The following is a 14,904-nucleotide window of genomic DNA, read 5'->3' as shown; positions in this document are numbered from 1 at the left end:
TAATTGTTAATGTGGAATTGTAAAATCCACAGGATGTAGAAAATAAAACCTTATCTGTATAGGTTTTTTGCCTTTTGATCTTATCCAGCTTTTAAAGGAGTGCCAAGTTCAGAAGAGAGACACATACTTTTGATTGAAGTAGGCTGAAAGGATTAAGGATTTATGGAAAATTCATTCTTGAAGGCATCTTAAGCAATTGTGTATTCTTTTCCAATGATATTAAAACAGTATTTGTCATCCACCCTATACCTGATGTTGTATAGACAGAATCAGATTTCACCCTTACAAAAAGATGACATTTATTTTATTGTTCACATTTTAAAGATAAAAGGTAAATTCATACAGGTGAAGTAACAAAAGGTGTCACACACAGCTAGAAAATGGCTGGCTGCTAAAGGATTTGTGCCCAATCCTGTTTGACTTCAGGTCTGTCTGTGCCCTGGTGCTTTTTCAACTTGGGGACATTGCTTTAAACTAAGTTTCTGTATTTGGAGAGTTAGGAAGACATGCTGTGTTTTACGTAATGGATGACAGGGCTTTGAATGTCATTGCTGGTGCCATTGAGATGTTAGAGATTTCTGAGTTATTATATCATTGTCAATAAGCTAAAGAGGTAAGAAGAACTATTCTTTAATCATTAGACATATATACTAGAATTGGAGTAAATGGATAGCGGAGGGTGGGAGCCACTGTTGAAGAAGGAGGTTACAGATAAGCAGAGTGAAGAGGCTAGAATGATCCATTTAATAACTGATTAGAGATGGTAACATCAGTATATATTTATGTTTAGCTTAATATACATAAATGTATATATTCATAGTTATATATAGAACTATTTATTTCTTTAAATAGTTCTTTTATTGATTTTTAGAGAGAGAGGAAGGGGAGCAAGAGATAGAGAGAAACATCAATGGAAGAGAGAAACACCCATCAGCTGCCCCCTGCATTTCCCCTACTGGGAATCGAGCCCATACCTGCAACCCAGGCATGTGCCCTGACCTAGAATTGAACTGGCAAACTCTTGGTGCATGAGTCTATGCTCCACCAACTGAGCCACACTGGCTGGGCAGAAATATTAATAGATATATGCAGGTATATCGATAATATAGACACATTTACTTCCCAGCTATTAGCTGAGAGGGCCTGGAAGCAGTGCACCCCAGAAGCAAGGAGCACACCTGTCATCCAGATCTTGGTTTCTAACAGCATTGTCCATTGAAAGGAGCCAGTGATTCTAGGAAAAATGGCTGCATTTAAGACTGGGCCAGTAAATACGCAAGATGAGCCTAGAGTTGGTGGTCTTATAGTGCCAGGAAGTAAGAAACTGAACCTGAAACAAGTAGATAAACAACTCATAATGATGAGGATATGTCAAAGAGACATAAGAACAAACCGAAAGAGTAATCAATGGCCAAGCTTAATAATTTAACTATTTTTAAAAAAAATATTTTTTCTTTATTGATTTTAGAGAGAGGAAGGGAGAGGGAGAGAGAGAGAGAAACATTGATGAGAGAGAACACTGGTTGGCAACTCCTTCATGCCCCTCACTGGGGATCAGGCCCACAACCTGGGCATGTGCCTTGACCGGGAGTGGAACTGGTGACCTCTTAGTTCATGGGTCAACACTCAACCACTGAGCCACACCAGCCAGGCAAAGCTTAATAATTTGATTTACAAAATTAATTACTAGATTGGAAACCAAAGTATAAAAATACCTACATATTTATGTTGATAGAAATAAATAAATAAAAATAAATAAGAGAAAAGAGACCAATCTCTTGTGCAGAAAAATTCCAAATAATTTATGCAGGTACTCTAGCCTCAAGGAGGTAGAGAATAACTGTTCCTGAAGCGTGGCTACATATAGTGACCTTCTTCCAAAGACTACAGTCTAGAAATCTGGAAAAAGAATAACTTCACAGTGAAGAAAACAGATCCGTGCAATCTTTGTCAGTGATCAAAGTTAACATAACAACCATAAGTCATGTTGATAGTATGTGTCCTTGATACATGATGTGATGAAAATGATACTTTACCCCCATAGTTTTCTCCCAAATTTATAACCCCAGTCTAATTATCAGAAAAATATCAATCAATTCCAATGGAGAGATAGTCTAGAAAATACCTGACCAGAATGCCTCAAAACTGTCAAAGTCATCAAATCAAGCAAAGTTTGAGAAACTATTATAGCTGGGAGAAGCCTAAGGAGACATGATAACTAAATGTAATAGGATATGCTGGATGGGATCCTGGAACAGAAAGAAGATAATAAGTAAAAACTAAGGAAATCAAAATAAAGTATGGACTGAGGTTAATATTAATGTATCAATATTGGTTCAGAGTCCAGAGTGCTAACCATTACACTATGGAACCTTCAGTATTGGTTCATTAATAGACAGATGTACTGCACTCTTGTAAGATGTTCCTTACTGGGGACACTAGATGTGGGGTATATGGGAACGTCTATACTATCAATTTTTAAAATAGCACAAGAAAATGCTGAGGAAGCTTTATTAATTTACCTACTATATATGTTCAGTGACTATGTATCAAAAATATATTAGAGCAATTTGAGGGTTCTTTGGAAGAATGGTAATATTACATATTTTCATTTAAAGTGATATAACTTTCCTGCAACATAACTTTCCTATAACTAGTGACAAAACTAACCTATGACTTACAGTGATGGTTTTAATACCTATAAATAAACTACATGAAAACATACATACAAATAGGCAAACATACAACAATTATAAAAACAACAGAATTGTATAACCAATTAGAAATATAATGATAAAATTCTAATAGTGATAGGATGTGTTCTACACTTAAAATTTTCATCATAAACAATCCTAGATTTTAAGCTTAACTTTATTTAGTCTTGATGACTAGTTGTAGATTTGAAGTATGTCTTTTTGGGTAATTTGATGATAAGTGAACACAAATCTAAAAACATTAAAATTTGTCAATATGGTACAGCACTGTGGAGATACTTATAATAAATTGGTCCATACTGGGAACTTTCACTGGCCTAAAATATGGCTATTTTGCTTATTGTGCTGGTGCTCAAAGGTCAGCCCCATGTAAAAGCTACAATACAGAAACAATTTAGAATATTTCCACGTGTCCGAAAGGTAAAACTCAGAAGTTATGTAAATCTTTTTGTTTTAGACATGACTTGATTTCTTTAGTATTTTTTATTATTCTTACACTAGGAAAGTAATAGTTTTAGTTTGCAAGCAGAAATGTTCTAAGTCATCCTTCTCATTTTGTTCCAGGCTTACTTAATAAACACTTGAACAAGTAAACAAGGAACAAAAGGTATCAGCGAGGAAGACAAATGAGATGTATTAAATGTGCCCTTGATGCTGACAAAGGTGGCTAGAGTTGTTTTAATGTGCACAGTACTTGTAAATTACTTTACAGCAGTGGCTGAGTTCTGCCATTTACAATTTGTGCATCATCATTATGTCCCCGGGAGCTGTCAGCGTCCCCTCGTTGGTCAGCTTTTACCCAGATGACACAGAGGTGGTCTTGCCAGAGAGGACATTATTCCTAAACTACTCTGAGCTGAGAGTGCTCTTCTCTGATTCTGAACAATTTTTAAAGAGCACTCCTACTTTAACCTCTGAGAAAACCAAATTTGGCAAACAATGGCATTATTCAATCAAGCAGTTTTTGAAAGCTACATAATTTTTTGTTTAACTTTGATGGATGTAAGTAAATAAAGTATTCCACTTCAGGCTGTTTAAGTGTGTGTTGATTTTTATTTGAAAGCTTCACTCTGAAACTGTGGATTTTATTAAAGAATTGACTAAGTTTTGCCCAGCCCATGTGGCTCAGTGGTTGAGCATCGACCCATGCACCAAGAGGTCACTGGTTCGATTCCAGGTCAAGGCACATGCCCAGGTTGTAGGCCAGATCCCCAGTGGAGGGCATGCAGGAGGCAGCCAATCGATGGTCTCTCTCATTGATGTTCTCTCTCATCAATGTTTCTATGTTTCTCTCCATCTCCCTTCCTCTCTCTCTAAAAATCAAGAAAGAAAAAAAAAAATTGTAAATATTGGCTAGATTTTAAAATAAAGCACACATCCCCAATTAATAAGATTCTAATATATGCAACTAAAATGAGACACTCATTTTTGAGTGATACATGATGATGTATGTATTTGCTATTCATTCTTTCATATATGCATGCATGCATTCAACAAATATTTATTAAATCTCCATGCAAAATAATCTTCAGATGCTGGAAATAGAGCAGTGAATGAAACCAAATTAATCCTGCCTTTATAGAGCATACACGTTAAATGCAATTTATGAATAGAATGGTGAAAACACCATCTATTATTAGGTGGAAACTGACAGTTATCTATAAGAAATAACGTCAGCCAAAAAGAGAATGTTTGCAAAGTAGTAAAGTGAGTGAAGAACGTTCAAGACAGTCTTTGTATATTTACTAACAAAATGCAATAAATATATAATGCTAATGGGAAATTCACTATAATTCATGACGATTCAAGATAATTCATAAAGCTATTTACTACTGATCAAAGTATGTTAAAAAAAAAACATCCTCTCTCTTCCATAAGCCTCTGTCACTGTTTCTGCTTCAGTAAATGTGCTCCTTTGCTACAAACACTCTGATGAATGAGGGGGCCCCATAGCTTATTTTTTCTTGTTTCTTGTCTTCGGAATGCTTTGTCCACAGTGCAGAATATGGCGTGACTTTTTCCTCATTACGAAATCAAGAGATCAACAGGGACTTGAATCTATACCGAAATGTGACTGTGAGAACTGCCATTCTATTACAATTTCTGTGGAAGTAAACATGCTGCAATTTCAAAACTACTTTTATTCATTTTGGGCTTTATATACACACTATGTGCTATAATATTCCAGAAAAAAACTTGGTGGAACTGGACACATTTAAGAAAACAAGATGAGGACAAATATATGCATCCTCTGAACCTGAGTATCTCAAAGGTCTGTGGTTAAAAAAACAAAAGCACATGTTAAAATACCAAAGTCATTATCACCCTATTATGAGTATATAAAACATGAAACGGTTAACTAATTTTGCTCTCTTATAGATCATGTCTCTATGTATTTTAATCTTACTAGAAGACACTTTTCACCCTTGAGTTTCATCATTGAGTTTGTTGACATAATGATTTTAAAAGGCGTTTGAATATTGTTCTGATGTTGTTTTACCACATGCTGCTCTGTCCCAGACACTGTTTTAAATCCAGGGAGTCAGCAGTGAATAAAGTAAACATAGTCCTGCCCTCACAAAAGTTACATGCTACTGGCGAGGACAGAAACAAGCAAATCTGTAGTTAAGATACAGTATCAGATAGTGCAGATGTAAGAGCTAAGGAGAGAAATGAAACACGGAAGGGACAGAGGGCATGGTGAGTTGAGAAGGGATGGAGGTGAGTTAGTGAAGTAGACAGGCAGGGTCTCAGCGAGACACCCAGAGGAAAGGGAGCGCTCTGGAGAGGCACCTCTGAATGAGGGATGCCAGGTGCAGGGCTCCTTCGGTAGGAGCGTGTCTGCAGTGCAGACAGCCTGGGCAGAGCTGCTGAAGAGAACACGCGTGTGTTCATCCTTGTTTGAAAGTCTGGGTTTGGGTTTTACTCTTGAGTCGTATATAATTATATCATTATATATACATAATTTTACATACATTTAAATTTTGAATATATAAATATATATATAACTTAATTTCACCAGATGTCTGATACTGTTTATAATGTTCAGATGTAGATGGGGCTATGACTGTGGTTATACACTACTCATTAAGGCTGACATATTTAACATTATATATGTACATTATACCTATTGCATCTAATACATAATATATCATACACACACACACACACAAAATTAATTAGACCATGATAGTCTTCCAGTGTCTTTTATAAAAGCTAAAAGCTACAAAAATAAAGGTAATCTACCACAGAAAAATATTAGTCAGTATCTCTTTATGATGTCAAACCCAGTGTCCACACAAGTTTCTACAAACTGATAAAAATGGATGTTGAATCAAATATCAGTATATTTGTGGATTAAAAAGATCCAGACGTATCTGAAATAGTATACATATTTTTTCAATTTTATTCAGAAAAAATAGTCATTTAATAGATATCGGCAAGAAACAACAAACACTGTGGGTGTCTGTGAAGTCTCATGGAATACTTGTGGGAAACAGAAAGAAAGAATAATGTTTGTTTTGTTTGTTGTTTTCAAGATCTACCACATATTCTATAACATGTTTTTGAAGGAAAACATGTTCTATATTTAATATATAAATGTAGTGATGATTGTAGAAACCACGATTTCTAATATAATAAATGAAAAAAACCTTAAAGATGTAAAAATGTGCTAATATAGATAATTATGTATCTATAGCATAATGACATACAGTTCATAATTTTTATTTATTTATTCATTTATTTAAATATGTTTTTATTGATTTTTTTTTTTTAGAAACAGGAAGAGATCAAAACTGTGAGAGAGAACCATCAATCGGCTGCCTCCTGCACGCCCCCTAGTGGGGATGGAGCCTGCAACCCGGGCATGTACCCTGAGTGGAATCCAACTGGGACCTCTCAGTTCATGGGAAGACTCTCAGTCCACTGAGCCACACCGGCCAGGCAGTTTAAATTTTAAAACCAGAAGATATATCAAGTCATCAAAACCATCTTTATTCTTTAAGAAAAAGTACAATCATTTATTTGTGTTTCTAAACTTCATAGAAAACATGCAACTTAAGATTCTATGTGACTACAGTTTTAGGATAGAAAAATCTCAAGCTACTTAGTGGATATATATTTGTAAAACACTTTGCAATCTATAAAAAACCTTGTATTATATAGAGAGAGTAAAATTGTTTCCAGGTTAAAAGAAAATTTAATTGTTTGGGATTTGGGGTATATTGCATTCCAAGAATGCCAATATACATTATTCGTCGTCGTAACTTCAGGGCTCTGTTAATCATGCTATTCTCCATTTATACTGTTTTGCAGCCCCCTCTCCAGTCACCAATGTGAGAAAGGGGAAGATTGCAAAGAACAGCATCTCTCTGTCTTGGCAAGAGCCAGATCGCCCCAATGGAATCATTCTGGAGTATGAAATCAAATATTTTGAAAAGGTGGGACTAACAGAATAAAGAATGTCCTTTCTTCCTTTTTACTTATTTATTTTTATTTTAGCAACTGCAATTATCCAATTTGTCGAAAAGCCTGTTGCAATTTTACGTGTAAATCAATGACAATTGATTCTGCAGTCATGACTCTGGCGGCTGGGAGTGTTCAGGGAGCACTCTATTTGTGTTCTGCTGCTGCCAAACAGTTCCTGCTGCCCGGATGCTGCTGTATAGTCTCACATCCATTTAACGAGGTTTTACAGCATTAAGAGATGAAGTCATAGGACATTTTCAAAGTGTCACAAACACTCAAGGTGCTGACCTTCATTAGTGACTGAGGTGTACCACAAGAAAAGCGCTGTGCTCCAGTACCCTGCGTAATACCTGCACTGGTAAGGAAGTATGGACAGATATATGTGTGTGATGTATAATTTTTAAAAATCCATAACAAAATCTGTCACTGGAGCATAAGATTTATTTTAAAATTTGGGAGCCCAAAATTGGAAATGTGTGCCTCATACTCGCTATGTTTTCTCGATTTCTTCTTCCCTGAGTTGGCTCTCAGGTCCAAGCTTACATGTTTTGCCATAATAATTTTTGAGGTCTGAAGGCGATAACCATCCCTCTTCTTGTTTTCTGGATCCACAGCCAACTGAGGTATTGATAAAGGAAGTGTACAAGTGAAAACTAAAGATGAGCCTAGAATTCCTAAAGCCGGACCAGATAATTTGGCTTAGATATGAAACCACCGGGAGTCTCCAACTCACAGCCCCATTTGACTGTGATGTTTGTGGTCTGGATCTGAATGGCACACACCACCTAGATCAGCCTGGGTTCTAACAGAGGAGCTGAAGATAGATGAGTGGCCAAACCAGCCTCTAATTGGTGGATAGAAAACCCTGACATGGAAGTGTACATCTAGAAGAAGTGGGATTGATTGTAGATATAGTACAGAGAAGCAGATCCCGAGAAGGAAGGGAAGGGCTCAGCCACATTATTTAATTGCTTTTCCTGGACTCACAGGAAAAGAGGAAGAGAGGACTCACTTCCTCTCTTAAGGAAAAGGGAAGAGGTTGGGAGGAAGTTCATAAACTTACCTTGCAATACCTAAGACATTGTCCAAGCTATGCTTTGGAAAAGAGAAAGAGATTCAATGATTATCTTTACACTAATGCAAAAACATGAAAAATGCTGATTTTTTATTAATAAAGATGACTTAAAATCCAACATTGTATGTATATGCATAGATAAAAGTATAAGTAAGTACATTATAATATTGAAATAATTAATACCATTATAGAATACATATATTTAAAATTTTTCTTCTTTTATTTATTGACAATTGCCTGTGTACAGGTACAACAGAGTACAAAGCAGCAGGGTGCCTGGGGAGGGGGAGCAGGGCTAGCTACATATTCTTTCCAGGTCTTGTATGTCTGTAAAATGTTCATGTATTGCTTTTATAAACAGATGAGTAAACAGAAAATTATTTCTCTTGAAATTGTCTTTCTAGGAATGACTTGATGGTAGCATTACATGTAAACTACTGAGTCAAATACATTATTCACCAACAATGCTCTAAGAATACTTCTGAGAAAAAACAATGTTGGGATATGGTTTACAGTGTTTATTGTAAAAAAAACAAAACAAGCAAATAAATGAAGTAAAATATTGCTGTATTAATATCCCTCACTGATTCCTGTTTCTCCAAAACTTAAGTGCAAATGCTACAGGTCTACTATGTAAATGCATTCTATAGCCAAACATAATTTGTTAAAGTGTGCATTCTTTAATCAAGTTTTTATAAACTTTATTATTGTTTACTATTGCAAAGCTGGATAACCAGAGCTGTAACTAGAGCATATATATATAAATATATATGTATATATACACATTTATGCATATATATGGACTGAATTGTAAACATTCTAAGTCTCCAAATTTTTATAGTAATTAAATTTGATTTTTTAAAAACATTGAAATGCATAATGGCATTTAAAAAGTAACTATACAGCCCTGTCTGGTTTGGCTCAGCGGTAGAGCATCAGCCCACGGATCAATGAGTTGCGGGTTCGATTCTGGTCAAGGGCATGTACCCTGGTTGTGGTTTGTCCCTGGCCTTGGTTGGGGCTGTGCGGGAAGCAACCAGTCAATGTGTCCCTCTCACATCGATGTTTCTTTCTCTCTCCTCTCTCCCCCTCCCACTCTAGCTGAAGATAAACAGAAAAATGTCCTTGGGTGAGGATTAAAAAAAATAATAACTATACACTAAAAACTATACATTTGAATATCTATATTTTAGTTGAAATAAAGTTCAAGCACAGAAAGACTAAAAGTTTGACAAGTACTTATTTTCCTGCATAGTTTTTCTTCCCCTAAAGCAACTAGCTGGACCAATGTCTGGTTTTTCCTTTTTATGTTTAAGGAAATTATCTTATTTTTCCCCTCTGTGAATAAAGTTTGGTTGTTTTTACTATTATTTCCCAGCACGTGCATGAGTGTCATATATACAGAGGAGGGTAAAAGTAGGTTTAGAGTTGTTCGCATGGAATAATTGTATTAATTATTATATAATGATTAATAAATAATATAAGAATAAACTCTGTGTTTCATGTACTCACAACTATAAACCTACATTTACTGCTCCTGTATTATATAGAAGCAAGGATTAATCCTTCTTAAAATTTTTAAGCTGCTATTAAAGAGGGACCCAACAGTTGGTGGAGTGCTTTTCTATTAATATTTCTTCTAATGAATTTTGTTCACATTGTGGAATTTATTTATAGTTTAATTTCTTTTAAAATCATTGACTTCAGTAAGATGTTTTGATATTCAATATTTTATGTGTAGTGGTGTATTAATACATTCTATTATCTGTATAACTCAAAGTAAGACAAATGATTTGGGGGAAAAAAAAGAGATTTTTGCATATCCCCAATAAATAAATAAGTTGCCTACTTACATGAAATAAAATCACCAAAACCGTTTATATAAAATATTATTTGGGTAAGTTATTAACTTTTTGGGTTAATATTTTTCTTTTTATAACGAAGAATTAAAGCCCAGACCTTTTCTCCACACTAAATGATTGAGCGTGCCAATAAAAACTGTGTAAAGTTTTGTTTCGTTTTTGTTTAGCTTTCAGAAGAAGAAAGCAAGGATGAAGAGCCTCTATACCATGTATTAAGACAGGGGTCCTGACAGGTTTCCAGAGCTCATTGGGAACCTTCAGCACGACACAGCCACGTTAGGTGGCTCCTGGCCAGACGCAGGTGGTAGAGCTTTCCAGGGCCCATGTGTTTGCCAGCTGGCGCTTCTGCCCGCACTCGCCCTGCTCTAATAGAGGTCACTGGGCTTCTGCTCCTGCACGGTGATGGGCCCTTGGCCATCTCTTAATTAAATGCAGAGGCTAAGGGAAGCTGCCCCGTGGCAGGGTGTTAACCAGCTGGTTCCTTGTGCCCAGGCTCCCTTCCCTGCATGTGAACAATGTTTGCTAAGCAGCTGGGGAAACTTGGCTCATTTGCTCAGCGGGGGACAGGATGGCAGCAAAAGCCTCTGCCCTGACCAAGGACTTGGCAGCCTGTTATCATGTGGTTATGGGTGTTAAAGATGTGTATATAGGGTCTGTGATATAGAGGAAATTATAACATGACGGTGTTGGAAATCATTGCAGTAGAGGCACATTTGGGAAGATATTTAGGTGATTCAAAATGTGTAGTGCGGGTTTTGATCACTTAGATATATGTTTTGCTAAATCCCTTCAACAAGGTAGTATTTCACGACTCAGAGACAAGGTACAACTAGACCTATGATAGGGAGCCACTGAGATATACTCAGTGTTAACGGTAAATCAGAATGTTGCTTAATGTTGTGCACCTGCGATTAGATCCTACATTATTTCAAGAAGGAGCTTTCCAGTGTCCTTTCTTTTTTTCTTCTTCTTTTGTTTGGCAAAATGTACTAGTGATGACTTAATAGTTAGGAGTTCCAATCATGTAAAGTTCCTTTTTATTTTATTTTTTATAGAATAATTTATCATCGTGCTATATGATCAAATCAAATTTACCTACAGCCTATGATGTTGTAGAGGTTGCATTGGGTACTATGTGTATTATCTCTATTTCTCTCTCTGTGCTCACAATGCTCTTGATAAATAATTTCATCTCATTTTAAATGTCAGAAATAATAAATGGCGCCACTTTAAAATAGGGCCCGAGCTGCCATCCCGGAGGACCTTCCTTGCATATCTTACTCTTCAAACCTTTGAAATGTTAAGATAGGACAAAATAACCTGTGGACTGGGCCTATAGCAACATTGAGTCCCAAAGAGCTATTTTAAAGATACCAGGAAAGCAGGTATTTATGACTACTGGTCTGATGACTATCGGACTGAAAATTTAAAAAAATATATAAGAATTGACATCACTATTTTAACTTATCTGCATCAATAGAAATGCCTTCCTTCTATTGATATAATAGTTCCCCTTCCTTTCTTATAAATATCCCCTGCCCTTGACTCCTAATCAAAACACTATTTGGGCTTCTGCCTGAATCACTGCTTTACTGAACAGCTATTCTTTGATCTCAAACAAGGGCTTGTTGCTTCTCACTTTGAAAGGCTTTTTATTTTTAGTTTAACATATCAAAGAAAAAACCGAGGTTGGATTGTGTACTCACATTTACACACATACTTGAATTACATGCCTGAAATTCTAACACTGATATTCTGTGCTCTTTTAAAAAACAAAACAAACAAACAGAAAAACCTTTCTTACTTTACTAAATAAATGTTAATATTTTATTGAAAAATCATAACTATATCAAATAAACCAGAATCCTAACTTTAATTTTGGCTAGATTTTTTTCCACCAACTTAAATTCCTTTTAAACAAATTGCAAATAATAACGAACATATTTTATCATTTCTAACTGAAAATGACTGCTTCAATCACAGCAAAACTGGGAAGTATAATTCTGTTGAGAACGTCTTGCATATTCAGTCGCAATCCTGGGCATACTCAGAACATCAATAACCACATAGTTTATAGAAGTTATTTACCTCTTTTGAAAGGATCATATCAAAATATTTTCTGCTTTTTCAGTGCTGTATCCTTAGCATGTAGAAGGGGTGTTAGGGTCCATGAGAGAAGACCAATAAATATTTATGAATGAAGAAAATTACAGACATTACTAGGTCAAGTTTCATAGGATTTAATTATCTACTTTAAATCCCTTTCAAAACTCTAAAAAAAATTTCTAAACGCTTTAAAGATTAGGTACTTAAATTAATCTCTGTTAAAAAACAAAAACAAAAAGTAACAACAACAAAAACAAACATGAAGATCAATTGTTTGCATGGAATGAGTCAGAAAACCTATTTGCATTAGAAATTAGACCACACTGATTTGGGGAAAAGTTTGGATACATTTAACCCTAGATAATTTTATATGTTTGATCATATTAAATGAGGAATGATAAACTGCTATCAAAGAAGTATGCTCATAGGTTGTATATTTTAGATTGTGTTGGTGGTAGTATAGAACATGGATAGATGTTGACTGATGTGTCACATTATTAAGAACTTAAACTAATAATTATGACTATTAAAATTCATATTTTTCAGTTCAGTAAGTATTTTCACATGCATTGCCTACTTCATTTTTACAACATCTCCGTGAGGATATCTAGGCACCAATTCTCTACCCCAATTTTAAGAGTGAAGGAAATTAAAGAGGAAAGTAAGAATGGACTTGCTGTGTTTTGCAGGTTTCAGTGTGCTCACTGACGTGCTGTGCAGGGTATGCTGCTATGGATGGTAAACTTCAAGGGAGAAGGAGTGTGGTTTGCATTTGTTTTACATTTTAATAGCACCATAAAGATTAAATAATAACCATATTCCCTATTAGAGTGCTTGAGAAGTAAATATTCTATTCTTGTTTTTAATTTTTTTCTCTTAGGAGAAAAACTCCTTTACCTGTTATTCCCATTAAATTGTTTAAAAGAAATCAATACATGTTTTTTATTTGTAAAGACAAAATTCCCTGGGATATTTAGGAAATGATGGTTTACAGTCATCAAGTTATTGTAATTAAAGTGCAGTTCTTAAAAAGGAGAAAAGAATCTCTCACCATTACTTATCTTCAATTTGTCCTTTGATATCTATCAGAAATGTAGTACATGTGGGAGGACCTTACAGAAAAAACAAGTTTAGCCAAGAATTCACACAGAAATATATAAGGCGGAAGAAAGTTCAAAACCAGGACTTTATAGGTCTAAGATTTTATAGTCAGCATAGAAGCTTCAGAGATATGAGGAGTTACAGATGTTAGTCTAGATTTTTGTTAATCAAAATTAGAACAGTTCCTTTTTGTTTCCATTTCCAAACTATTATTCCAGTTACTTTTTCTACTGTGTCTCCATTACTACTCACCCAGCCTTAACACAAATAATAAAAGTTTTAAAAAAAGTTCAAAGAGCCCTGGCCAGTTGGGCTCAGCGGTTAGAACGTCGGCCTGTGGATCACTGAGTCTCAGGTTCGATTCTGCTCAAGGTCACGTCCTTCGGTTGTGATTCGTGGCCCTGGTTGGGGTCGTGCGGGAGGCAGCCACTTGATGTGTTCCTTTCACGTTGATGTTCCTCTCTCTCTCTCTCTCTCTCTCTCTCTCTCTCTCTCACTGTTCCTCTCTCTCCCTCCCACTCTATCTGAACAAAAAGTAATGTCCTCAGGTGAGGATTAAAAAACAAAATGTTTCAAAGAAAAGTAAAAAAATCGAAAGTTTTAAAAATGAAAATAACTTTTTTGCGTATATGCATTTTTTATAATACTTCTTGTTTTGACTTGGTGAATTGAAATGAAAGTTCTCCAGTGAAGTACTCATTCCTTTCCCCAAGCCCTAAATACGATCAGAAAGCAAATTCACTAGAGATAATAATGCGCAAGTCTTACCCGGTAGTGCATGAGCTGCTGCCACCTTTTCCTCTGAACAAACAGCATGCTAGATAATGCTCCGATAAAACATGTGAGACAAATTGCAGTACTAAAATAGAGTCTATAAAATAAGTTATCTCCTGCAAATTGTATTTTAAAAATTTGCAAATTTATTTTTACCAAAAGTGAGTATGGTGGATGGATGAAGAACCTGTCCCCTACCATCGCTGAGTTCTAGACAACACTATAAACAGCACACCTAGAACGTGTAGCTGTATTCTGCCTAAACCATTACATTTGTACTGAGAGCAAATTTATCAGTTTCTGATTTGTTTCCTTACTGATGATTCTATGTCTTGCTGTCATTAGTCATTCATACTTTGCCTTTTTTTTATCGTATGTACATGTGTGATCCAAGGACCAAGAGACCAGCTATACAATAATCAAATCCAAGGAGACAGCTATCACCGCAGAGGGCTTGAAACCAGCCTCGGTGTACGTCTTCCAAATCCGAGCTCGCACCGCAGCAGGCTATGGTGTCTTCAGTCGAAGATTTGAGTTTGAAACCATCCCAGTGTGTAAGTCATTTTAATTACTGTCAGCTCATGTCTGTGTAATGGTTACCAGAGAAGAGGCAGTGGATCAATGCTCTCCGTGGGCATTCTGTCAGTCTCCTCTCCGTCGGCTCCCCCGGGCATCTCCCTTCCAGGTAGGACGCCTCGGCCCTGCTATGATGGCAGGTCAGCGGGTTAACACGTGGGCCCTCCTCCTCATCGAATTAATCTACAGGGAGGTGAAACATCAGGAGATCCCTGAGAAATGTTTA

General features: G+C 36.0%; 1 protein-coding gene across 4 annotated transcripts in view; it reads left to right on the top strand.

The window, feature by feature from the left end:
* EPHA5 (EPH receptor A5) overlaps window positions 1-14,904 on the top strand; it is a 346,680-nt gene that overhangs the window by 243,652 nt on the left and 88,124 nt on the right. For all 4 annotated transcript variants that reach the window (XM_036258172.1, XM_036258162.1, XM_036258144.1 and 1 more), the window contains exons 6-7: window positions 7,032-7,156; window positions 14,497-14,656. In XM_036258172.1, the coding sequence (XP_036114065.1) occupies window positions 7,032-7,156; window positions 14,497-14,656 (285 nt within the window). The remainder of the gene's footprint in view (window positions 1-7,031; window positions 7,157-14,496; window positions 14,657-14,904) is intronic.

Source organism: Molossus molossus, unplaced genomic scaffold, assembly GCF_014108415.1.
Source record: "Molossus molossus isolate mMolMol1 unplaced genomic scaffold, mMolMol1.p scaffold_m16_p_1, whole genome shotgun sequence".
Classification (NCBI taxonomy): Eukaryota; Metazoa; Chordata; class Mammalia; order Chiroptera; family Molossidae; genus Molossus; species Molossus molossus.
This window is presented reverse-complemented; position numbering and strand designations above follow the sequence as displayed.